Genomic DNA, 27895 nt, shown 5'->3' on the forward strand with positions numbered 1-27895 from the left:
CAATAGCCCCTTGAATATCACTCCTGCAGAATCACAACACCAAGAGGGTATGTCTTGTATTTCATTGTAAGCAGCTCTACAACATAAGATGAAGGGAGGAGAGGGTAAGGGGGATATTTGGGTCAGAGGCCCTTTTAATATCACTCACTACCTGAGTATGTATTGCATGAGATGTAGTAAAAAGTAAATAAAATGTTAGGAATGTTGTAAACTCAACAGTAACAAAACTCACATAGTCCTCCGTTACAAGATAAAGAGATACCACATAGCATAAATTTACAATGAAAATAATTTCTTTGGAGTAACAGGTTGGCTATGATAGATTCCTGGTTACTTTTACTCACTCATTAATTTTGAGTCGTTTATGCAACATTGAAACTATCAATATACATCATATGCTTTTGTTTGGCACAAGATACAAAGGTTGAAAGCAAAAACTGCTACTTTCAAGCTTTAAGACAACTTAAAATATAGACTACAGCCTTTGACCTTCATAACTCTTTTGTGTGGCTTTTCTCTTTCAATTTTTTAATTTTTTTAATTTTTTCAAGAAATATATATCCCTGAGTCTATAACACACTATACTGTTACTTTGGTTTCTGCAGATTTAATTAATCAGTGTAACTCAATTAGTGACCCAAGAAACACAATCCGTCATAATTAATTTAGCAAGTCGGTCCTCATGATTCAAAAGTAAACAATCTATTTATGTTAAGCCAATCATTACATGAGGGCCCTGTTAGTAATTGCCATGCCTTAATCCTTACAGCAATGTACTCTCATGGTTGGTTTGGTATATATTAATAAACCCCATTTTTTTTGTTTGGGGGGGGGGGTTGTTTAAATATTTCAGTAATCATAAAGTAGACAACAAAACAAGGAATTACTAACAACCTATGAAACTAACATATTTCCTAAACACCTCAGCTTCGAGGCCTATAGACTTACAGTTAACGGTATTGCCCTTCACAATCATTACACTACATTATAGGAATATGATCACATTTACTTGACCATAATGATTAAAATTGCTGAAAGATTTAAAAAGTACTATCCTGGAGTTTTCGAATCTGCCCAAAACAGCCTATTCCAAGCATTGTGTATGGGCGTTACATGCATTCCACTATATGAAGGTCATCAGTAAGTTCTTCCGGTCACTTCTTGGGGTGCACAAAACCATAGATGATAGTGGTCAGACTGACTCCTAGTATAAGGAAACTGGATACAAACATAACACAGGGCTGCAGAGAAAGAGGATAATAAACATCGTTAGGAGATTCGGGAATGAGAAGTAGATCTTTCCTTCTTAACAGTATTTAATCTGACAAAAACCAAAACAGACATTCACTGTGAAATAATGGAGACAAGAGCACCGCTGAATCGGCAAGCATAGAGAGTATAGAAACATATATAACTGTCCAACAGAGTAATGCTCTTAAACAAAATGTAAAATGCAAAGTATGGAAGTGTTTGATCCCCACTAGTGGGAGACAATGTGGAGATGATATAACAGGTAATTTCTCATAAAAGTATACATATCTTTAATTTTGAAGATATCATTTCCTATCATTAAAAAAACCTGTACTGTTTATAAAGATTGAGATATGCCTGCAGGTGCCCTGGAATACACTGTTTAATAATGTCGCTTCGATGCACTGTCACACTAGAAGAGAGGCAGGTTTTGCGGGATACTTACAATGATCTTTCTCGGTGAATATAGAGCCCCCGGTGCGATCAGAATATAAAACAGAGATGGAAGAAACAGCATCAGGCACACTGAGGAGGTGGCCCCTGTTTCAGGATAGAAATCGAAAAATATTAAATTTCCTTGCCACCTTTCATCATGGGAACATTTCATGTAACAATGCACACAATATTTTGAAGATTAAGGAGATTAAGGAGTGTTAAGGGATAAGACTGTTAAAGAGTGTCAAGATCAAGGAGTGTTAGCTCAGTGGTTAACGCCGGTGCCTTTCAATCATAAGGTCCTGAGTTTGAGTCACTCCAAGATTAATGTATGTCGTATAGTTACAAAGTTGTTGACAATTCATAATCATGGAAGTTAAATATGAATCTAAGAGACTGACTTGGGTCAGCTTGCGGATTGATAAGCCAATGATGGCTTCTTCGCGAGTTCCTGCGTGCAGGAGGATATAACATACATACATACATACATACATACACACAAGTTTTGACCAGTATTACCTTGACACATGATAATCAAAGATTCTTGCAATCATATCGACTTCATGGAAACCAACATAAGACATAATTTGAAATTCTTGTCAAACACTAACTATGCTCTTCATGCTAAGTGTGAAGTTCATTCAAGCTCTACTTTTAAGAGTTGTCATATCTATAGGTTTTCAGAATTTGACTTCTTGTGACCTCAAATGACCTTTGACCACCAATGAAAAGAAGTTAAAGAACGCAAGCAGTTTCATGACTATTCATGATTATGCAAATTACAGTCATACAAACCATAATACATGTCATTAAACAACAGAGAGAAGTGTGATTGAATCTCTTGGTTTTTGCAAAATAAGTGAATATGTTGCAAAATTAGTGAATATGTTGTTGACAATTCAATGGTAATATATTACAATATGTTACTGACTTTCTGAATAAGTTTTGTTGGGTCACCTTAAAATTCATTAATAAGAGTTTTCATGCCTTATAGCTTTGTTCTCAAAATAGTGGTATGTATCATGTCTGTAGTTAAAGTTAATACATGGCTGTTGTTGTTCTTGATTACTTAAGATCTTATGAGTAAACCCAATCCAACTGCTGTGTGATATATAAATATAATGGAAATCATATCCTGGATTTATCCCACTAAATATCTCATGGCTATGTGTCTGCTAAACGTTGCTAATACTTGCTTGTAGAAGATTTGAACATGAGTTGACTATATTTTTACTTTGTAGGATATTTCTGGACGACACTGATGATGCTTACAGAAAATTTGAAAGATCACAGAGAAATTACTGGGTTGGAAGAGAGGAATTTGAACAAATTTCATCTTTAGTTAGAAGCCCTCTGTTCTAACAACTGAGCTTATTCACCACTTAGAGGGGTGGCTGGTGATCCCTAATTAATTTCTTTTAGGTAAAGTCATTTAGGTAAAGTAATGACTGTAAAAATTCCGATTTTTAAGCAATTCAGAACTTACCAAATAGCCCAAATATGACTCTGATATCGGGCACTACTAAGGCTATGAACGTGATGGTAGATAGTAGAATTAGAGTACTGGTCACATGGATACCGATCACGTAGGCTCTAGAGGGCGCCATCCTTGGTAGAATCATTTGCATTAGCATCATTAGTGATATCCGACACTAGAAGAGAAGATAATTGGCAATTAAGAAAAAATTAAAAACAAAAAAAAGACATAACATCCAAAGAATATGAAATTGTAATTTCAATAATGGGGATGGTGTTTTTAAATGATAAAAGACAATCAGAGCATTGTTTAAAAGTTCAATTTACCTGTCATAGTTCTCCCTCACAAGATGGGAAATGTCTATAAGTAAGTTCAATGTGTTAGGATTTTCACATTTAAAACGGAAACAATCTCAACCATTAACTTCAGGATATATGGCAGAGATCTTTGTGAAGAACAACTCCTTCAAACAGCTGAGCAAAATCTTGTTCAGTTTGGGAGATAGTCCTAGTCTTAAACTAGTTGTAAATCTGTGATGTTATAGTGCCACTGGAAATTCCATGCCACTCAGTGCCACTGGAATTCCATGCCACTCAGTGCCACTGGAATTCCATGCCACATGAACTCAGACACTGCCACTCACTGAACAGTTTTAAGACACAGCTTAAAACCTATCTCTTTCAAGGCGCTCCTGAGGTGATCCACGATATCAGCTCTAAATAAATACTGATTGTTTGGAACCTTTAACTTTCTCTGTGTTTTTCTTTTCACATTGTTAAAAGGTGAATTGTTAACAGTCTTAGGTAATGTAACCAGCTTCAATATGTTAGATTCAGCATTTGTAAAACCCATCTCCATGACAGAAAAATAAACATTTCAGAAAATATGAACAGAAACACATAACAAAATACTCAATGATGTCATATTAAGACTTGATCATGTCTTTGACCTTTAGTAAATGTGAAGGGACAGTAAATCTGTGATATCTTCCAAATGGAATAAGATATTTCTTAGCTGTTCAGGGAAGTTGTTCCTGACAGTTATATCTATCTTCATACATCAATGTAAGCGAGACCGAACACGGTAAACGTAGAGTTTGGAAGGATACAAAAAATATACTTTGTACAACACTAGGAACCGTGCGTACCATATATTTAATCAAAGTACAATGTACAACACTAGGAACCGTGCGTAACATATATTTAATCAAAGTACTATGTACAACACTAGGAACCGTGCGTACCATATATTTAATCAAAGTACTATGTACAACACTAGGAACTGTGCGTAACATATATTTAATCAAAGTACTATGTACAACACTGGAACCATGCGTAACATATATTTAATCAAAGTACTATGTACAACACTAGGAACCGTGCGTACCATATATTTAATCAAAGTACTATGTACAACACTAGGAACCGTGGATAACATATATTTAATCAAAGTACTATGTACAACACTGGAACCATGCGTAACAAATATTTAATCAAAGTACTATGTACAACACTATGAACCGTGCGTAACATATATTTAATCAAAGTACTATGTACAACACTAGGAACCGTGCGTAACATATATTTAGTCAAAGTACTATGTACAACACTAGGAACCGTGCATAACATATATTTAATCAAAGTTCCTAATCAAAGTAACACCTCGTGGCCAACCCAACCAGCCTTCTCCACCAGCGGGCCAGGGCTCGCCGACAGCGAACATGCATGAGTGAACATAAAGATTAACTATTGTTACAAAAATAATGGGCATCATTCCTATATCATCTTAGAATTTCGGATATACAAATGAGGGATAAAGGTTAAGGGTCAGAGAGTTAACTTTACAATCGAGTACAGTCGTTTGTTATTTCATTAAAAGTATGGTGGGCCATCAGTCTTTATTATAAGATGTTACAATAACAATATCTTTAATTTGTCAGATTGCGCACACCAAACAACATCTGCTACACACAGACCATTGACATTCTGGAAGTTTGAGCATTACAATACAGAATCAGTAACAAGGCAAATTGATCTAAACTCACAGTTTCATAGCTTGTTCAATCGTTGGGAAATATTTTCAATTTTTTTTTTTACTATATTAATTACATGAGTGCATTGCACGACAATTTGTGATGTGATACACAGATAATACAAACAACCCCTTTTTCATTTCTTTCACTATTGAAATAATTATTGCAACCTTGGAGCAAACAAATTCAAATATGTTACAGAAATGATTTTACCCAAAAAATAAATTATCTTGATAAGGAATAGTCAAGTGAATTCATCGAACTGAAAAGCTGCTGTGGTTGCTGTTCATTTTGTGGTTGCTGTTCTTTATACCATCAGTGAAAAGACAGTGAAAAAAAAAGACATTTTAACATGAAGTAAGTTAGACCAATTTTTTTTTTTTTTTTTTGACCAGCTTGCTTTGCATTATTTCTATAAAAAATTTAAAAAATTCCATCTTAGATTACAGTATCCCTTTAAGGATACAGAAGTTTCATGAAACAGCAAGCAAGTTTCTATCATAATTTACGTTTAGTCAAGTCACAAAACATGAGAATGAAAAGCTGTTTATTTAAAATTATTAATAAATTTCAAGAAATTTGAAAGAGAGAGAGATAGATGACTCACTGGAAAATGGATAACAGGTAGGTGAAATATGATAGCTATCAAGACAATTAATCTGACCACTGATATGATTGGTATTGGAGAGGGATACTGGCTGTAGGATAGTAGCAACTCAGAATTCACATTTTCTGAAGAGGAAAAACAGAGAGAATAGAGAGAAAGTAGAAATATCCAAAACTCAACTCAAGTCCTGTCTATGCCATTTCAATATTGCATCATGAGAAGATTAATATCTGCTCAGTTCTGTACCTACCGTAAAAAGTTAGGTAACCGAAGATGCCGGTCGTAAAATACAGGACGAAGCACGCTAACAGCGCCGTCACAGAAACACCAAGCATTCTAGCTTTAGTCGGGCTGTAGACGAGAGAAATTATGACGGATTTGACAACAAAAATGGAAACCTTACAAACATTACATTATGAATGATTAGTAAGCTTAACCAAGAGATAACACAGGACAGTATAGTGATTTGCTCAATAATTATAATATAACTATTAAAATAAGTATAGCAACCTTTAGCAACCTACGCTTAGATTTTCCCTCTACCCACAGAAAAAGGAGTAGAAATATGCTCACTTTTTGGAGGGGATTGAAATATATTGACAGATGCAGTGACATTAATTGCTATTATGTAGTGACTTAATAATAACCCATTAATACAAAGACATTGTGATCCAAACATTAATAAGTCATATTTTAAAATTTTTACTGACACCCTGTTGAAGTAAGGTCCAATTTAATCTTACTTGGTGTGATTGAGGTGGAGTATTAATATATTATTTTATTTCTTTAATAATAACTTTCCTACAAAGCTCCATTATGCTTCCATCAGCAAAATTCATGTAATAATATCAGAAAAAAAAACAGCTTCAAGTAGCGAACAAGATCTGCTGTATTGGTTTCATTAAAATGGTTGGAATTTATTGTTTTGAGAAAGATAGTATTCAATTACAGATCTACAAGTGATAGAATTCTATGTTTAAAGACTCACCTGGAAAGCTCTTTGTAGATTGGAATAACCGCAGTGTGACAGACGAACGAGAAGGTCATGGTAGGGATGGCATACGCCGTCTAGAGAAATATGTCAAACATTGGATGTAAATAAAGATAAACTGATGTGGAAATTGGAAACATTAAATGGAAAGATATATATATATATATATATATATATAGGGTAGGTTGGCGTCTATCTTGGCGCAGAGTGCTCTATGTCCATTGGACAGAGCGGAATATATGTTGATACTAGATGAGACTAGTGGAACACTAGTAGTTGTAACTCGGAGTTTCACGCTTTATTGCGATCTTCAGACAACTTTTGTCTGAAGATCGCAATAAAGCGTGAAACTCCGAGTTACAACTACTAGTGTTCCACTAGTCTCATCTAGTATCAACATATATATATATATATAGATATATATATATATATATAGATATATATATATATATATAAAATCCCAAGACCTAACAATTCAAGCTACACATTCTCAGGTTGGAGGTGCTCCATTTACTTTATCTGTGCTTGGTATGTCAGTCAGAAGAGAGGAGAGGGGAGGGGAGGAGGCACTACTGTAAAATAAAATGACAAAATACTCACCAATTGGAAGAAATTGGAGAGGAAAAGGGTACTTACATCTACTGAGATTGTCACATATTTTGGTTGACAAGTGCTGTTGTCATGACTACTGGCCTTGATTGAATCCCATCCTTGGGTAGCTTCTGTGTAGTATGGTTCTGCTGTGGTAGTATTAAGTTCAGGTTGAGGTATGGGACAAGGCAAGCGAAACTTCTCAACTACGACCTACAAAAAATGGTGTAAAACAAAGTGAAAGGTACTTTACTAAAATTATTCAACTGTTATGCACTTCTCAATGATTCCTTAGTACATTGATCCATAAAGTTAATCCTTTTTTTTCCACATCTGTTCTTTAATAGCCATATCTTCTTCTCTGCCAAATATGGCACAATCAGCTACTTGTTATCCCGACCGCAATAAACGATTCTTGCTTTGAGTCTTGAACAAAACTTAGATTATGCCTTGAAAGTGTGTTAGGCATTTAATATTGAGAGTAAATTCATTGAAAAAATACTTTGGAGGTAAAATCAGCCTTTTAAATTAATTTTGACACATTTGTTGATACTATACTTAATACTACCATAACCATGTCATTTGTTCAGCATGGCTAGTCAAGTATTTACTTCAAATAGCAAAGCAATTATTTGACAAGTATGAAAGGTTTACAAAATATCAATTTGAAAAAAAGTTATCTGCATCATGAAATCATTTGGAGAAAACATTCATAATTCACTGATCACTCATACATCAACCTTTGTTTAATTGAAAATCTATTAACTTATTGGAGTTTCTTCGTTTGATCAATTCTAATTTAATTTAGTTTCAGTAATTCTCTGTTGGTTTGGAATGATTGGATTGTTGAACAAATGCAAAACTGGAAAAACATCTGTTGATGACGATGTTAAAAACCAAGGTACTGCATCATTGGGCAAGCTGATATAAAACCAATGTCATGTGCAGCGACTAAATTGACCATAACCGAAAAATACTAAGCTATATGCTTGCTATTATAACTGGCTCTTAGGAAGGTAAACATTTCTGCAAAAGTTAGCTTAAAACTGTAATTGGCAACTGACCCACCCAGTCGGGACCATTTTTCATGTACTGTACTTTTTCATCCTGCTTCAAAAGCACTCTTACTGACAGTATAAGCAGTATGAATATTATGTTTTCTACCAGTGAAAGGGTTAGGAACTGTTCATACTGTCAGTACGACTGCCCTGAAGCATGATATGAGAGGACAGTATAGAGTGGTATTAGCATTAGAATCAGAGTAAGGGTTAGAAACTGTTCATACTGTCAGAACAAGTGCATTGAAGCATGATATGAGAGAACAGTATAGAGTGATATTAGCATTAGAAAATTGTCCCAACTGGCTTGGGCCAACCCAATACTGATCTCTGAATATTCATTAGCTGTAGGTTAAACTAATTTTTGCTCGGGGGTGTTTTGTCAGCTAATTGCTGGTTTGATTATGTAATGGTCTAAGTTTATTCACATGGCATTTTTCCATGGGGGGGGGGGGGTATGGAGGCTGTGGGAACATCCATCTAGGAGGAGAAAATGGCAATAAAATGTCTCGTTTTTCGAGATTAATTTATTATGATGTTATGATGTTGATACTCACCACAATCATGAAGAAGGTCATAGATATGACTGAGAAACTACTGGTGTAGCTGAGGAAACCGATCTTTGGAAGGCACGAAAGTGGCAAGATGACAAAGGCCATTGCCATCAGCACTAACGCTGTTCCATCGTGATACCAAAGACTGAAAAGAAGTCAAAGACATTCGTGAAACGATGAAGTGGGTCACCCAATCAGCCAAACCCATTGCCAGCAAATATCTAGTGGAAATTATAGACTTTTGTGTCTATTATTCCTAAAGAACTTGATAAATTTGCATTCAAGGAACCCCAAAGTTAACATCCCTCATCCAAAATTATTTTGGTCTGCCTACAACTTGAAGTTTGTCTCCCCGTTCCCCTCACCTATCATAACATTGAATCCTGTATTCATCAAGTTATGACAACAATAAAATACTTCAGCCCAGAAAATTGTAAATGAAACAAAAGCATGGTTTAATAATCTGCTATTAAAGGGCTCTAAACCTAGGAACAATATTTTGATATTTGTTTTGAAAGAGCAAACTATGGAAGCTTAAAAGTGCCAACATAAGAAAAACTTTGCCCAATAAGTTGACATTTTTCAGTAAATTGTTTTAGATAACAAGATATCTTATCACAATTCAGAAAAATGTTGATGGCACTTTTAAGCTTCCGTAGCAAACAGAATGTTTGAGATATTTATCATCTGTTCAGATGATGATGCAACCAACATGACAATATGCTTTGCATTTGACAACAAGTGTCACTACGTTGTGCATACGACCAATTTAATTTTCACTACTCACTCTGTCCTCCAATCTTGACCACTTAAAGTCTCTATCACCTCAGGTAGTTCAGTTTTAATAATGAAGAGATAGCTGGACATGGCTGCAATGAAAATTATACAGAAAAATTGTCAAAGTTTGGTAGAGAAGTTTGATGTAATTTTGGGTTTCAAGGGGCCGCAAGTTCAGAGGTGATAAGTTGTTAAAGTAGCAGAGATAGAAATAATGGTACCTTTCAAATTTTATTCTTTGGTACTGTAAGATTTAAACTCATACTAATAATAAGAACATGAACGAAAGCAAGGTGGTAACTGAAGTGAGCGTGAGGTGTCTAAACTCTCAACGTTCAAAAACCTCACCAACTGTTTAAAGGCATTGAAGAACCACCCCAAACGGCGTGCCGCACTCTGAAAAAGTTAACTTTCCGTTGCTTGCAAGTGAGGTTTTCTAATTGTTGCTACAAAATGCAGACAGTAATGAAATGTGATACCTTGTTATCTTTTATCTAGACCATAGATGTATGTATTGACTGTACACTAGTATCTAATTACCGACGGTAGCAAGCTGTGTGTTTATTTTCTGGGATCGATGGTGGTGTCTAACACTTCTGTTACACCTCATTTGAAACTAGGTCAGATTACCGGCATGAGACGTTTCTTTGTGCGCGAGTCTTCACACCCTTTAATATCATAATGGACCATTATTGAATTACCTAGTACATTTAGTAGGGGCAATGAACTCTCTATGACTCAACATCTTGCAGAGATTGAATGGAGGAATGTGGTCAACTGCACAATGATCAAAAGGCTGTAGTCATAGCTACAGGGGCTTGCTGAACATCTGAAAACTTTGCGCATTAAGAGTGAGAGCGAAACCCTTAAAAAAAAATCTTTTTTTTTCTTCATATTTTTGAAATCATTATCAATGATAGAATTGACTGGTTTCTTTCTTAATTTATGAAGGTTTCCTGTTTAATACTGATATCATATTTATACTTGCTTCTGTACAATATGACTGTAATAATAGCTAGCTGGCAATAGGTATTGCGGTCTGTTTTATGTAGCATGTAACTTTACAGTTTGTACCTCTCCGAATGTCTGTACTCATTAAATGGATTAGCATCAAGACTTTTACTTTTAATTCTATCAATAACAAGCTAAAATAGTAATGTTCAGAGGTTACTTTCGTGATGACAATAGGCTCGAAAAATGTATCATAAGAACTGTACAGAATTCATCTATAATTTTAATGCTCAAATTATGCAAAGTTTGGAAGGACAGCAACTGCAAAGGTTATTATCCTCGGTACTTTCAGATTCATAAACTTACCGATGAGCCGTTAATTGATGTCAGCAGATAGTTACCTAGCAACCAACCCCTCTTTGTTTATAACAATTCAAATTCAACATCGGGGAATTTTTTTTTATCTTTATGAATTTCTACTTGTAAACAATACATGGAACTTACAGCCGATGTTCTGTGTCATAATAATAGCAGCGGTTAATACTTTTCCTGGATTTTTCAAAGCCACAAAGCCAATGTCCTCATAAGCCATGACACCTGTCATGTTACACATCTCCAAGAGAAGATTGACAGAATAAATGGTTGCTAAGACGACAACAATTAAGAGAAATCTGAAAAGAAAAAGGAAAAAAGAAACCTTTTTTGAAGGCTGAGTTAATATAAGCAATGACCAAGTCCCAGAAAGATGTAGAAATGGCACAACATAGGAATACTTTACTCAAGGATATTTGGAGAAGCTTATTGATAAAACACTTTTCACTTATATTCAAGAGACCAAAGGTTATTTTTTTTTGTGTGTGCACAAAATCAGTACTTTATTTACGTCACTTTTCCACATTTACAGCTTTCATTGAATGTTTTCAAACCTCAATGATCAGTTGCAGCAGCTTCACATAAATTTGCATATTAATATATTTGATCCTATTGTGATCTTGGCAACCCACAAATGTTTTGAAATTTTACTTCCACTTTTACAGAGAACTGACACTAATAATACACGAAAGTGTATCGATTAAGTTTTATGACTTTTAGTGACTTATTCTTTAACTCAATGTATTTGTTATGTGGAAGTAGGAGTTGCATATATATCTGAAGATATATGAAGCCAGAATATGACTTGTAATGTTTGGTTGTCTCGGACAGGCATTATTTTGAGAAATGTGGATGTATGCAAATCCAGACTAAGCAAATCAAAATCATGTTTCAGAATTTATTTTTACATATGAAGTATGGAAAAACATGGAGTGGTTGGCATGTCAGGATATGCTGCACACACCTGTAAGGTTTTACATCATTGCTTTTGTGATATTAACTTCTATTTCATCTTAACTCATATCAAAGGGAAAGGAAAAAGCTGTTTACAAACTGCATATCTACTGCAAAATTCCTTCAGTAGATAAATGTATGAAAGAGAGCCTGACAATTTCAATCCTAGCAGGATCTTCATCAAAAAATGTTAAGTCAGAGACATTCAATTTTAAAGCAACTTGATACTACAAACAAGTCAGAAAAACATTGAAATGCATGCAGACCAAATCTTGAAAATCGTCAAAACTGCATTTTCTCACTAAAATGTGCATCATTCTGGAGGTACAACACTGGGCTGTAAATGAAAGCTAAAAGAACCTGACAAAAAAAAAATTATCTCTTAATATAGTCCATCAAAATTTCCAGCGGAGAGACTTATCATTAGGCAATTAGGGAATTTTAAAAAAATGTTACATAATATTCGTAGGACGCAAAAACAAATTCTGTATTAGACTGAACAGTAAATATTAAACTTATTTGAATATGGGGAGTAGCCCACAGGGGTTGTTGACGGCACAGATATTTGATTGAGATGTGATCAGTATTCAATTATCAATTATATCTGAATCTTTCATAGTTTGGTTCGAGTCACGAAATACAGATTTGAAGTGAAATCTATTCTACTTTATCTATTTTATTTGGGAAAGTGCAATGCAGAATAAATATGGAACCCAAGTGTAAAAGCTAGCTTCAACTGAGATTAGTGGGCTCTTGATTGTGAAACTGTTTATTTTGAAGAAGAAAAAGGCTCATGCGTAAATGGTTAACCTAACATTATGTTTTGACATGGCAGAGGCCGGAAGGTGTGCATATGGACGGGGATAGGAATTTTAATATTTGGAGCAGTCAATAACATAGCAATGCCACCTTCAGCAACAGATGTTGGTTTTGGTGACTGTTTGTGTGTGTTGGGGGGGGGGGGGGGGGGGTGAGTGCTATATTCATTAATAATACTCGATACTTACATAAATAGTGCAATGCCGCATTCGGAGACAGCATATGCTAAACCTAAGATACCACTTCCCATTATAGCGTTCATCAGATTGAATACCGAGAAACTGAAGCGGGTTCCTCGATCTTGTGATTCTCTAAAGGATACCTGTGGTATATGATAAAAGATATGAAATGCTTATCCAGCCTTTTTCCATTATCTAGTCTCTGAACTTTAAACACATTAAGATTAATTCATATCAAAATCCTAATTTGTTTATATATCAAACAAGAACACAAATCAATATGACAAGATACAAATATAAAAATATATCAGGAAGACATTTGTAAAAATTTATTATGATTAAAACTGTAGTTAATAGATGTATAAAGCCAAACATAAAACCACCACTGAATTTAACTTCTTATGATCTCTCGGAAGAATTTATTATCTTGCTAGATCACTTTCACAGTTTGAAAGTGTGATGTAGACAGGGTGAAAACTATGGACTGTTCCTGAATCATTACCAATTTACCATGTTACCCCTAGACATAGATGGCAGATTTCATTTGGGGGGGGGGGGGGTAGGGTTAGGGTAACTTTTTCCAAATGAATCCGACTACTAAAATTTGAAATCCAGATGGAAAATGTGAAATGATGATTGCCTGCATAGTTTGCAAGTGTCTTTGAGGATGTGCTGTGCTGTGTTACTGAGATCTAAGTTGGGTTTATAACCAAATCCAAGGGATAAGGTATAAAATCCAAGGGATTAAGTATAGAATGCCTTTCTGGTTATGGAACTGGAAAGAAATTATCTTGTCATCTTGACTTTTCAAGAAATCCAAGCAAGCATTTCCAGTCCTATAAAGTCAATTCTTCAATTTTAAGTTTTCAAAACTACAAGCCTACTGTACATCCTGACTAACCTACAGCCAACAAGTTGCTTAAGATTAAAACTTGGTAGTTATTTCAAGAGCAGACATGTCAACTAAATATATTGTCTGGTCCATTGGCCTACAGGATCTAACCCTTCTCATCATGTTTGGGTATGCTTGCTAAAAATTATAAATGACATTGTTTGTTTTGCCTGAAGAAATTAAGGGGTGTTAGCTCAGTGATTAACGCCGGTGCCTTCCGATCATAAGGTCCCCTCAGTTTGAGTCACTCCAAGATTAATGTATGTCGTCCAGTTACAGAGTTGTTGATAATTGACAACTCATAATCATGGACGTTAAATATGAATGTAAGAGATTGACTTCGGTCAGCTTGCAGCTTTGATAAGCCAATATGGCTTCTTCGCGAGTTCCTGCTTGCAGGAGGATCTAAAATACATGTTTCACTTACTGCACTAGATGAATTACCAGATGAGAGCAATGGTGTAGTAGGACCTGGTGGCCCGTTGGGGTTACCATCATTGATGTCTTTCCATGCTGGTTGGTATGTCATGTTGCTTATAAATTAGTACAACACTTTCTCATAGTTTGTGTTAAAACTTGACTTGATTGCTGCCTTGACCATAGAAGTTACCAACTAGAGGTCAATCAAAAAGCTGAAATAACAATATAATGAACATTTGCATTATATGGTCAGCATACAAGTGCCAGTATTAACTGAGTAGTACAAGTACTTTAATTCTGGTACTGTGTAGCTGGTACGAAATACTTGCAAAAAGGTGCTCTAGTACCGAGCACTTTTCATGTATTTCAACACAGAAAACATTTAAAATGTATCCACATGTATAAATCAAACAAGAAGATTATAAGATTAAGAGAAAAGTAAAGTTTTGAAGAGCATAAAATTCATATATGGTCCACGTGACCTAATGTTATCTAGCAACTACAGGGAAGAATTGAGGGTTTAGCAGTCAAAATAAGTTGCATTCAATCAACCATATCTTGAGTTATGGACAAGATATGGAGATGCAGTGATCAACTAACATTGAGGAATATTTTGCTCTCCCATAATTGTCAGATTGTCCTCTACTGGATTATCCCTTCCACAATGAATTTAGATAGTGGCAAATAGAGTTGCTTCTATTGACTTCACTGTGCTATCCCTTTAATGCAAGGAGTACAAGAATATGAACAAGTAATAAAGGTTGAAGGTTTGAATCAACCAAAGTTTTAATTGACAGGTCTGCTCCTCAAGGCTCAAAATGTCTCCGCTGTTGAACTTGAAGGTAATGTATCAAACAATGAAATATATGTAGTTACATAAAGGTGGCAGGCTTTGCCCTGTACTAGTTGTACAAATATGACATACAGGTAGGCTTAACAATTTAACAATAGAGTTTCGCAAACCCCGTGACTCTAGCCTATATCACCAGCGTTATCATTTGTTGTACAGTAACTTAACTGCAACTAGGTTTACTTACCGAACGTTGCTTACCAAACGTTCGTCAACAACGGTGTTTCGGTGGTCATTGTGAAGTGCTGCAGACTGCATGTATATAAATAATGAATGAAACATTTGGAACTGAATCCTGGCTGCTTGGCTTTTCCCATATTGCGTAATACATGCGCCCTCGTGACCGTTTGGGGAAAGCCCCTGAAAACGAACCAAGCCTAACTCCATCATAGTTAACTATGCTTCTATCGATGGTGAATAAGAAACCTTCAAAAATTATATTTACAATTTATTAATATAAATAGAAATGGTAAAATATATATATATTATTAAAGTTTACAGTAGTTGCTATAATATTATTTAGTTGAGGTATAAAATATCACGATTTTATTAACTCGGTCACTATCTAGCTTGAAACGCATGCGACCAATACAATTGTCTGAAACGCAACGCTAGACGTAAACATAATAATGATACTAGTACTACCCTTATTTCCTTCAGTTTGCTAACCATAGTCATTTTTCGGTTCAGCGATGTGATAGATGAAGTGTATTCTACGGTATGTCTTACTACTAACATGAATTAGCTGAGGTTTTACCTAGTAGGACCTGGTAGTACTGTATTGGTAGACTATGCCATTGTGAATTGATGTAGGCTATTATCGCTACAATAACACTACAGTAACACGTTACTAGTCCTAGGCCAAAGTCAATATTTGCATGCAAGCATTGCAAGGTCTTTAACTTTTTAGGCTAGACCCTAAAACCTTAAAGTATTATTAGGCTAGGACTAGTACAAAAAACGATATGGTAAGTGCATTGCCAGAACTGGGTAGTGCACTCTCAAGATTCATCATAATTCCTTTCTTTCGCACTCAAGTTCCATTCTGCTTTCCTTTATAAATTTCACTCAATTATAAACTGATAGTGATACTATAGACTAGTACTTTCCTGATGACTAGTCTAGGTTAAAGTACATGGTCTCTTCAATGTTGATTGGTTGCCATTTGTAATGATAGTATTTACATGCTCGAACTTAGTACTGTGTGTACAATTTGTTCTTCCTGGACCACACATTTTGGGAGAAAACAACATACTTTATCCCTTGTCTGAACATGGATAAACAGCATACATAGAGTTTTTAATGACTGTTGTTTTAATGACTCACTTTTATAGATCTAGTTATGAGCAGTCTACTTCACTTTATACTGTCAGTAAGCTGTGGAATTTTCTTCCTATGGAGCTGCAAAGCACCACTAGTCTTGATGGATTCAAATAGGATGTCAAAACAATGATAACTGAATAGTCTGAGGATTTCTTATACTGTATCCTATAAACCAATTTAGTGCCTCGCCTGGTTTAAGATTTTTGTGTTGTAGTGTGTTCTCTTTATTTATTATTGTTATCGTTTTGTTATGTAGAGGGACCACAGTGCAAATAAGTCTGCTAGACAGACTATTCTGTGTCATTCCTACACCATGTGTCTTGTATTGTCTTTGTCATTTTGGTGTGAAATAAATCAAATCAGTTATTATCTTAAATTGTGTGTCCAAAGGAAAACAGATGTATTAATGTTTGACTGTTTCTACTGAACATTTTTCTTTTACAGAGCAAGACACAGATCTAACGTGTTTCAGCTTCAATGTTTCGTTGGGCCCAGAGGGCTTGTAATCAAGTAGCAGCCAGACTAACTCATTATAAGCCGATCAACTTGAACAAGGTTATTCCTTTCTGTGTAAGCTTCTCTTCAAACAGGATGGATCAGGCAGATCAAATTCCAGGAAATAACAACAGTCTGTTTTCCCTACCTCATCTTCCATCTAATGAGTTTAAAAACTTCAATCGTAAAGTGACATTTAAAGCGTTAAAAATTCCCAAAAATGCCCTACAGGGTTTGCTCCAAAGGGGTCTGAAACGTAGAGCCTACAAGCGGCCTAAGTTTAATTTTGTGAGAATAGGAGAGGACGAAGATTTCCGCTTCATTCTTTTGGACCCGACAGCAGTTGACGAATTTGAGAACTGGAAAACATGTCCAGTTTTGCAGGAATTCAACATTGAGCCAACTTTGTCCGATTATGATGTAATTCTGACCTATGATGACTTCAACGCTGATGAGATACTCAGAGCTGTTCTTCCTTCGGGTGTTGATGTTCCCACGGCATTCAGCAGAATCGGACATATAGCCCACATCAACCTCAGAGACGACCAGCTTCCTCACAAGGAAATTATCGGTAGGAAATATTCAACTTTAATTGATAATTGCTTCGAAACATCCATGCACAACTGTGTTTTCCTGATTTGATGTTTCAATTGCTCTAAGAAGTTTGATTATAATTATTATCAATTTTCAAATTGGGTATCATGTCAGATTTTGCTGGATTTACTAGTAACTTACAGTGCATCATAAAAATCAAAACATTTTAAATTGTGTCAGTATTTTAAAGTTAGTAGTTCAAATCACTTTAGGGAAGCCCTAATTGTGCAATTGAACCCCACAATACCACTCCCACCCAACCTGTTTATATATTTGTTCCCCACTTGAGCTGGTGTCTCTATGCAAGCCTAACCCATGATATATACAGTAGGCCAACTTAGGTTTAATGTTAAACTATGTTGTAGTCTACATTAAAATCCTACTGAGCTCCTTTACAAAAGTATGGCCTTATTTCCTATCATAGTTCCATAATTTGCAACAAATGAAATCAACAGTTGAAGTTAAAAAATGTTATTTTATCCTGATAAATACAAACTACCATAACACCAACACTTTTGTAAACTTTATTCCTCTTTTACTCCCGTAATAACATGATTTATAAGGAAATTTACAGCAAAATTAGCAAGTAAGCAAAAGTTGTGATATGTACAGTACTACTAACCCCAGCAATGTTTTCAGTCTTCAAGGGCTGGGGATGTTTTCTCCGTGTCTGTATTTCTCATCTTATTTCCAGCTGTAAATCTTAACCGTAAGCTTCTTGTCCTAGACAATGCAGCAGGTTGTCTCTGAAATGTCTATATGGTTGTTGTATCCTAGAATGCCAGGCTTTCCTTGTGGCGTTTTACACTGTAACCTATATACAGAAAGGCTCTAATAATAGACTTTATTCCTCCTGTGAAGCCATTCAAGGAAGATCTCTTTGTTACACTTCACCCTTGGAATTACATGAAAAAGAAGGAAATACTATGTACAATTCTAAATCCTTCTCACCCGTAAAACACCCCCGTTTCCCACCTCTCATCCTCCACTACTCTTTACCCAAATAAAACTGATGGATGATGTTTATTTCCAAACTCTTGTAAAACCAGCCGGAATATTTGGCTGAATCTGGAAAAACTGGTTCGAGATTTGAAATTGCAGATCCCGTGAATCCCTTAATTTTAAGCATACTAAACTTTAATTGAGGCCAATACTGAAGGTCTTTATTATGGTGCATCAAACCCATAGAAATATTAATATTTTGGCACAACTTAGGCACAAAAATCAGGATACAAGAAATTTGGCAAAATGAGACATTGAAAAAGGTTAGATTCTCTGCTTTTACACATGATACAATAGAGTTGATTTCAAAGTTTCAGTGTGTAGGATGTGTCTGCATACCATACATGTACTCTCAAACATTTGTAACTGTTTGGGATTTCATAGGTACAAACTTATGTGATTCTTTTACCATGATAAACTTAATAAATTTACATGGCTCTTGTCTGTTCCTTTCCAGAGGCACAATAAATCCATGTGTGGTATATGTGCATGTGTGTGTATGTTGCACTGCTTGTAAATATGATAACTCCAGAAAATGGAGGAGATCAAAGGTCATCTGTGGTCAATAGACAACTAGTCGTCCAAGTCTGAAAACCTTGTAAACACAAGGAGAAAGAAATCTGTTAACAAACTAACCTTGTGAACATGCTAACTCATGTCAAGGTCAAAGGTCATTTCAGGTCAATAGGTGTCAAAGCCTAAACACCTTGTAAGTATGATACATACTGTATATATCAAGAAGTTAAAGCTACAGTAGGATCAACTGCATACTAGATGTGTAGATCCACATGAATGCAAGTACAGTATCTTGCTGGTAATGATAGTCAAATATTGAAATACTTTGTGTTCAGAGTACTGTGGAATATTCTAGAATGTGAAAAGGAATCACTTTTTCATTCTAGATTACATACTTGCTTGTGTTGGCAACAGGTTATGAACACAGTGAAAGCAAAAGAGCAATAAGAAGCAACAATAAATTGATTTGTTTTGTTTCCTCTTTGTATTCCAGGGCAGGTCTGGGTGGATAAAATTCAAGGCATCACCACCGTGGTGAACAAAACCACCGAAATCAGCAACCAATTCCGGGTGTTCAAGATGGAGGTCCTCGCAGGGGAAGACAACTTCATAGCAACGGTCAAGGAGCACGGTTGCACATTCCAGCTGGATTTCTCCAAAGTCTATTGGAACCCGAGGCTCAGCACGGAGCATGAAAGGATCGTCAAGCAAATGAGATGCCAGGCTGTTTTTGACGTCTTTGCAGGGATCGGGCCGTTTGCCATACCGGCCGCAAAGAGCCGTTGTCAGGTTTATGCAAACGATCTCAATCCAGACAGCTATGTGTGGCTGAAGAACAATGCCAAGCTCAACAGGGTGGAGGAACACGTGAAGACCTTCAACATGGACGGCCGAGCATTCATAACTACGCTGGTGAAAGACACCATACTCCAGTACGTACAACGGGAGGAGAACGACAGGCCAACGAGGATGCACGTCGTTATGAACCTACCTGCCTCAGCTGTAGAGTTCCTGGACGCTTTCAGAGGACTGCTCTCCGGCAGCGTCCCAGCGGGAGATGCCAGAGTTCCTCCGATGTCGGTGCACTGCTACTGCTTCTCCAAGGAGCAAGACATAGAGAAGGATGCTGTTGCCATGGTAGAGAACCATCTGGGATGTACCATCAAGCTTCCCAATGTACACAATGTGAGAAATGTCGCACCAAACAAAGAGATGATGTGCGTCTCCTTTGAGATGCCGACCGACGTCCTCTGGGCCGACCCGGGATGTGAAAGAAGAGACAATGCCAAAAGAGGTGCTTCAGGTAAACTGATAGGTGACAATGATCTTGATCAATCACCGATAGAATTTTCCCAGATTATTATGTGTTCCTCTTAAATACAAATCTTACAAGAAGAGTATTTTTTTCTACCCCATTGAGATAATAGTCTGTAAGTCTGTTGTTGTGAGTCTGGAAAATGTCTGATTATGAGCCAACTGAAGCTTAAAATGAAGTGATTCGTTGACCACTTTCAAGAAAGAAAAAATAAATAAATAAATAAAGTAGAAGTACGAAGTGCTCACAGAGTGTGCCAAAAATGGTGGCTAGTATGTTGGTTCTGTATGTGGTTCTAATATAATAGGTCAAGATCAAATTTATTGTCCTATTAATATCAGCGATAAATCGGCCTAGAGAAAGAGTCACCGTTTTGGAAGGGTTCTCTGATACTAAATTTAATAATATTACCGAGAGTGAATGGCAACGCTTAAATAGAACTGTTTGTTGGGTGGAGTACTTTCCCCAGGAATAGTCTAACCTTGCACAAATTATAAAGCTCAAACGAATTTGATGCAAACTCTTTTTCTATATATATCCAAGCCTTGTCTGAACGAACTAGATTACAACTTCATGGTTTTATCTGAGTTTTAATTTTGTCTCATACAGCTCTTGATCACCAGATTGTAGGCAGTAGGAAGAAACTTTATCATATAACCATTGGTTCATCTCGAGATTCTGTGCGTGTTAATTGTATATTTGAAAGGTTCCACAATGAAATCTTTATAATACTTTCATTTGATATCGGTTGGGGGGAGGGGAGGGGTTGTTGTTGACAAACATTATTTAATTCCTAATGAAAATGTTAGAAAATCAATGACAAATAAAAGTTGCAAAAATCAAACAGGCAAAACAAATCTGTGTGACAAACAAATGAAATTAAGTTTGACCAAAGATAGAAATTGGAAAATGTGTTGATAGAGCTACTGTATCTAGCATTGAAAGCCTTTTTTTCTTTATTTTTACTAAGGGGTGTAACATGTGTAAGTACTGTACTTAGAGGAAGAATGACAGCTATAATCATAATAACCACGACAACAACAACAACAAAAACATTGTTTTATTGTCACTTTCTCTCAGATTATGTATCTAATGGAGGAGATGGAGACATCAAAAAGCAGAAATTGGAGTGAGCGGCTCATTATATTAGTAATTTGGTGGAACCTACCCTCCCCATACTGGATGATGGAACGATCAGCGAAGAAACCAGCGTACATTTCCTGAACTTTTATACCGCTGGAAGAAGGCTTAATAGTCTCTAGTCAGAGCTACAATCATCATACTAGAAGCAAACCTTGCCTTTTAACAAATTTTCAGTAGCACAATTCTGTTAGAAGAAGTTGTCATCGTGAAAAGATTTGTTGTTATTAGCAGGGTTGCCAGTTTTTCAGTGACACAACCTGACAAATTGGCGGGCCAAATCGCAAAGGCAGAGTACCAATTTGCTGTTATTTTTAATGGCAGATTATCACAGGTTTTTTTTTGGTTATTTGTTGCAATTGGAGGGTCTCTTAGATGAACATTAGGGAGTTAAAAACGTGATAAAAGAAAACCTTCATTTTCCTCCGTGTACTGAAATTTTTGGAAAATGCCAAATTTATCATTTATCAGTGATGTTTAACTCGTCAAACTGGCAACCCTGGTTATTAGGCAGACAAAACTTGAAATTGTTGCTATTGTCAGCAAAATAAAGTTTTAGCAGTTGTAGAGTTGTATATACACATATATATGTACACACAAGTTAACGGCCTGGCATTTCATCATAGTAGCAGGATCTTCAGAAGGGGACTGAAACAAAAACAGAAGGAATGTAGATGAGACAGACTAGTTAATTGGAGAACTGAACAATGAAAAGACTGTTAACATGTGAATAATGGGCATTACTTGAGATGAAAGAAAACAGGACTGAAGGGTTGCAGAGGGGTATAAAAAGATAGCGCTTAAGGAATCGAGGCTCTGTCTGGAAGTCCTGGGTAATCTCACGTATAAGAGGTTGGAAGGACCCCCTCCTAGGTGTCGAAGAGGGTCATACACATTTTATTCAGAGGTAGAGGAGTTAGGAGACAAACGGGTAGATGAGTATCGAAAAACATGTGAGTGTGGCTGGACGTGTGTCGTGGAGAGGAGGCGGAGAAGGGATGAGTGGGTGAAAATAATGGGTTAGTTAATCCCTTTGGTGATAAGACCATGAGGCTAAATGGTGCAACTTTCCTTGCTTAAGGAGAGCAGTATTCAAGGCACAATCTGCCTGATAAACTTGCTTTATTCTGTTTTTGTTTCAGTTTAATTCTGAAGATCCTGCTATTAAAGATGGAAATGTCAGATCCTTTAACTCTTAAACAGTTATATGAAAACCACCCAGGCATTTTCAGGTAGATAAAGAAGGGTGATCAGTGTACATATCAACAGTAATTATATCTCTCTTTGAATTTTCAGGTTTTAGAATTTCTCTAAAGCAGAAACAAAATTATGACCATTCGAAGCTACAGAGATTTCATATTTCCAGCAATATTTGGTTCTGATTAGGTGAAATGGTGTATTGCTTTTATTGTACATGTTACTGCATGGATCCTGTCCAGAACCATGTTTAAAAGAAACGTCTTTAGCTTAGTGAAAACAAGGGATTAGGAAGGCATCATTAGGAAGGGATTAGGAAGTGATTCATTGGATTAGTAATGAAGATCATGTATGATCCGCTGCCTCATAATGTGTTACTATGGATACCTGGACGTAATGCATATACACAGGGTTGAACTGGGTGAGACATACAGGGTACGTACGTGGCGTTTCAGTGAACTTTATTTGTGAGTAGTTAAGTGTAGGTCAGGGAGTCCAAGGGGTTTGAATCAAGCCATTAAGGGATCACAGGCAATCAGTCCAAGAGGATGATTGTAGATTAACATGTGGCCTGTGTCATTTTGAGTAGTTTAGTGTATGGCAGGGGGCCCAAGGGGTTTGAATCAACCCATTAAGGGATCACAGGCAATGAAGATGATTGTAGATTAACATGTGGCCCGTGTCATTTTGAGTGTTTAGAGAATTATGATGGAGGTGTGTTCATTCCTGCTGACATACCTGCTCATGGAACTGCTACATATTAAACTTCCCCAATCTACTATATAGGTGGAGGGTTAACTGTCAATATCTGACCACTTTCTCGAAAGTCGTGTGGGATACTGGCACACACTGTAACATATCACTACAGGGTATACAGTGATGCATAAGAAGCTGTTATTGAAGCCACCATAAGAGTAAATCACCAAACAGAACTTTACCAAAATGAAGGGAAGGCGTTGATCTTCACCGATAAATTGGAAAAAGGGACCTTAAATTTCAGGTGCATTTGACTTGGAATGAGAAATTGAACCTAAATGTATGTGGGGCAGAACTCTTCTCTCGATTTTCCTACACCATGCCTTCATCTTTAAGATATTTCTCTATCGTGGAGAAGAAAGTTATGGAAGATCTTTTTATACCTGCTTTGCAGAAAGAGCCTTCTCACCAAAGTGCTTCCCATCATATCATATTCTGATCATAGCCACTTGTAGTGTCTTTCTTTATATTAATGTAATTTGCTTCACTCGTCCTTCAAGCTCAAAATCATAATGACAGCAACTTCCACATATCTAATGAATATTTATTAGTTGGTTCACTGATGACTTTGAAGTTGCTTGTCAACAATTTTTTGTATTCTTTTAACTTTGGATAGGATCACCTCGCTGTGAAAATTGACTTTGGTTTTGTTTTAGACAGTGTTTTATTTTAAGATGTAAAACTGAACTTGTTGCTGGATCGGAACTGTGTGTACTTTTGTTCAAGCTGTATAATATTTACAAATAATAGGGGGGTACCCCCTTTATTATAGCTTAAAAAAAGGTAGTACCTGGTTAATACGACAACTGTTAATCTGAATGTTTAGGTTGCCTAATGTTCAATCCAATGCAACAAGTGCACTTTGGGCAAACTTCTTACCTTTTGCCATATAAACTTGTGTGACATTTTTTGTGTGACATTTTTGTGTGACATTGGTGGACAGAAGTCAATGGATGTTATTTTCAGGCATCTGGTGGCTTTCCTTTAACGGTTATGTGGGTATTACCAGATAGTTGGAAAATCAAAGCCAATCACAGTGTAGAGCCTTTTAATCATTTTGAGCACAGGGATCCTATTCATGTAAATTATTAATTATTATTCACAATGACAGTATAAATAATTATGTTCATATTAATAATACCTGAATAGTATTTATTTATGAGATAGATGGAGAAACAGAAACAAGCAATTTTAACCACATCTTGATTTAAGAAACAAAAACTCATTATTTTGGCAGTCAGTGTTTGTTTGTTGGATTTTGTGTACAAAGATTTAAAGATTGACAAATTGTCAAATGTAGTGAATCATAACTTAATTGAATCATAACTTAAGAATCAAATAAAATGTCAGATTTTTTGGTTAAGGGTCGGCCGGGGGGGGGGGGGGGCAGAGCAGGAGGGGTATAATATGTCAAAAGTTTCAAATGCACATACTGCTGAGATGTCTGTATGTGAACAGATATAACATGAGTGTGTGGTATTTAACTTGAAACATACATTACAAATTATGTCAAGGTATGAAGTGACATAAGTGGGTGCAAATGTATTGGCAACATTTTATGATTCTGAGAGAATAAGATTTTGAGTACATTTCATATTTTGATTCCGCTGATGTTTTTGAAATCAATTATTAAAGGAGAAAGCAAACCTAACTATCACCGTTGTCCCCTGCAGCATTAGAGATACTTACTATGAACAACTTAATACAAAAACAGCTAGGCTAAATTGTATTTCCCTTTGGAAAGATATCATGATCTTAATGGCAACAAAGAGACTTAAATTTTAAATACGACATAATCAGGGCAATTCTTCTTAGCTTTTCAATCATTCTCTTTATTTACTGTATAATTTATTTCCCTATGTACTGCCTTTTGCATATAATGCTCATTCTGACATTAGTGAAGTTCTCAATAGGACCTAATGTTGTTAATTTTCACTTTGAACAGTGTTAAGTGTTAATCTTCAAGTGACATTGCACATTAATAGAATGGCAGTCCCCAAGCTTTTCAAACCATGTCCCCCTCCCTCAACCCCCTCCCAGGCTTTTTGGCAGAGTTGTTCATCCCAAGCTTAAGGTTAAAGGTGATAACTGGGTTTGCTCTGTCTTTAATTAAGTCTGGTGATCATAGAGGCTGATTGTTTTAATAGCATAAAGGATCGTGTGAGTTAATGTTTTCGATGATTTGGTGAAAATGAAATCCTGAAAACTATTTTTTGTAAATTTTGTAATTTCTTATCAATATTTCTGGCATATGATTGTCATACTTCTTTCTTCCATTCGTAGTCTCACCAATGCATACTGTGATTGCCGGTTGCATGGCTGTTATAGCTAGATCGCAAGTGCAGAGATTTCATTTTCACGGAATTGTCATCGCTAATGTCATGTACAATGTCCCATGTAAAATGTCCCATGTACTGATTGTTGGAGCTACTTTCAACTGTATGTTACTGGGATTTCACTTGTCAAGGGAAACTGCTAATGTTAAATTTGGTCAGTTGTCTACCCACCGTGGTTATAGTGCAAAATTATGAAAGGTATCTTGCTTTCAATGGTAAGGCTTAAAAATATCAGGACAGATAGCATGATATTGTTTTATGGTCCAAATGCTTTTTTGTCACCCAAAATGAAAGGAAAGGACAATTCTGATTTTTGTAGACTATGGCAACCCAAATGTGGCGACATCAACATCATTTGCATATATCATTTAAAAATTTATATGTATTTATATATATAAAAATATATATATAGATATATAAATATATATATATATATATTAAGCACTAGAGGCTTTGTGATATCATTTTTGGAGTTGCTGTAGTCTTCAGTATATCAAGGAACATTGAAAGTAAAAGATAACTGAATCAAATTTTCTCAGAGCTCTGTAAAGGGGGAGACTCACAGGCATCACTATGACATTACAAACATCTCTTTGGTTATAATGGTTGCATATGTTCCTAGAGCTTAATGTGTTTTACCATATACATTGAAAACTGAGGCTTTTGTTTTAAATGTATAGACATTATTGCTTTTTTAATGAAATAACATTTCTTTTGAAATGCAAACCTGCTCTGATGAGAAGTTGTTTTGTTCATGGCGGTCTCTCACATTATTCTATCTTGTTTTCCCTTTGTGGTTTGACTATCGTTTTGATCAATAATAGAGGTGTACTAAAAGTATTGTAGTTCTATTCTGATTTTTATAATGTATCTCTCTTTCAGCCTCCACCTCCCCTGGCCCCACCCCTGGGATAGGGTTGCAACAGGAGGGTCAATTGCATCCCATGGGAAGCAAAGGCAATATACAAATGGAGGGAGGCAGCGAGGATGGGTGGGGTGATATACTTGAAACTTAAGGACATTCCAAAAACAAAACAAAAAAAATTTATATACCAATGAATATTGAAAGAAAGCCCTTTCCCAAAGCAAAGGCTATGTCTTTTTCAATGGACATCCGCTTTTCTGCACAGAAAACATCTGTTATATCATCATGAATGCTTTACTAAAGATACCGAGTATGCCCAACGTATTCTTTGGGTCTCCTAGACTGTGTACCACAATATGCATCAGATGAGTGAGAAAGGACCATCTCAGACATTGTGGCAGCTGTTAAATCGTCGCTTCATATCTAAATGGTTTTATGACACTTCTAAGTGATACCCATGCTCTTGATCTACCCCAAAAGTATCAAAAAATGATATATTTTTTATTTTACAAATAACTTTGTACGTTAAGTATTGTTCTGTCAAACATGACTTTTACCAATACATTATATCTATTTTCATCCATCACTAAACACATGTGTTTTTAACTTATATCAGAATATGTCTAAACTTTCAAGTACAAGTTTAATTTACAAGTATCAGCATAGTTGACAAAATTTAGGGATTTGAAATCCTTCTACCATTTGTATACCACCATTACTGCCTGTGGGTTGGTTTACCCATATTATATATGTCTTCCAATCCTCTTTGATGTCAAAGTATGAGGTTTTGACTACCAATACATATATTTACATTCTATAAGAATGAGATTACTTGATCAATTTGAAATTTGTCTACATTTCAATCAAACCATATAATTTATTTACCAGTATTAGGTCTGCCTAGCTACTTATAAAGCATGCACTTTTTTTACCAGTATTTGATTGTTTACTTTTCATCCAGCCCTAACAAGGAGACAGCATCCAGCTGAAGGGGGGGGGGTGGGGGAAGAGAGGGCGAACTACAGTCCTGGGGCTTTGAGTCAAGTAGGGAGCTCAGTAAAATATGGGATAAAGAACAATGTATTCTCATTTTCATAATATATTGAATGAATCATAAAGGCTCCACAAAAAGGGGCAGGGGAGGCA

At 36.0% G+C, this 27895-nt stretch overlaps 2 protein-coding genes across 6 annotated transcripts in view; one reads left to right on the forward strand and one right to left on the reverse strand.

The window, feature by feature from the left end:
• LOC139971773 (tRNA (guanine(37)-N(1))-methyltransferase-like) overlaps positions 1-26724 on the forward strand; it is a 40821-nt gene extending 14097 nt beyond the window's left edge. The window contains exons 1-4 of one of the 3 annotated variants that reach the window (XM_071978504.1): positions 15769-15928; positions 16978-17599; positions 19634-20443; positions 21536-26724. In XM_071978504.1, the coding sequence (XP_071834605.1) occupies positions 17011-17599; positions 19634-20443; positions 21536-21588 (1452 nt within the window). In that variant the 5' untranslated portion in view covers positions 15769-15928; positions 16978-17010 and the 3' untranslated portion in view covers positions 21589-26724. Of the gene's footprint in view, positions 1-15768; positions 15929-15997; positions 16020-16977; positions 17600-19633; positions 20444-21535 lie in introns of those variants that run through there. The other 2 variants (XM_071978505.1, XM_071978506.1) reach the window with 2 other exon arrangements.
• On the reverse strand, positions 829-15553 carry LOC139971774 (probable sodium-coupled neutral amino acid transporter 6). 3 transcript variants are annotated; one of them, XM_071978507.1, is made up of 13 exons: positions 15398-15553; positions 14368-14572; positions 13058-13191; positions 11229-11395; positions 9784-9865; positions 9000-9141; positions 7430-7597; positions 6791-6870; positions 6053-6153; positions 5803-5927; positions 3173-3338; positions 1697-1791; positions 829-1241 (listed from the first exon to the last, which is right to left on the reverse strand). In XM_071978507.1, exons 2-13 carry the CDS (start codon positions 14467-14469, stop codon positions 1155-1157), a joined length of 1449 nt encoding a protein of 482 aa, XP_071834608.1. In that variant the 5' UTR covers positions 14470-14572; positions 15398-15553; the 3' UTR covers positions 829-1154. The 3 variants fall into 3 exon arrangements, with proteins under 3 accessions (XP_071834608.1, XP_071834609.1, XP_071834610.1); XM_071978508.1 differs by having other exon boundaries at positions 15412-15542; XM_071978509.1 differs by lacking the exon at positions 15398-15553 and adding an exon at positions 15237-15255.
• Positions 26725-27895: the final 1171 nt, after the last annotated feature.

This window comes from Apostichopus japonicus, chromosome 8 (assembly GCF_037975245.1).
Source record: "Apostichopus japonicus isolate 1M-3 chromosome 8, ASM3797524v1, whole genome shotgun sequence".
Lineage (NCBI taxonomy): Eukaryota > Metazoa > Echinodermata > Holothuroidea > Aspidochirotida > Stichopodidae > Apostichopus > Apostichopus japonicus.

Coding starts and splice junctions, on each gene's coding strand:
- LOC139971774 (XM_071978507.1), bottom strand. CDS start 14,469: ATGACATACCAACCAGCATGGAAAGACATCAATGATGGTAACCCCAAC. Junction 11,396..13,057: donor TGCGGCATTGCACTATTTAT/GTAAGTATCGAG, acceptor TTTTCTTTTCAG/ATTTCTCTTAATTGTTGTCG. Junction 9,866..11,228: donor TATGACACAGAACATCGGCT/GTAAGTTCCATG, acceptor TTTTCATTGCAG/CCATGTCCAGCTATCTCTTC.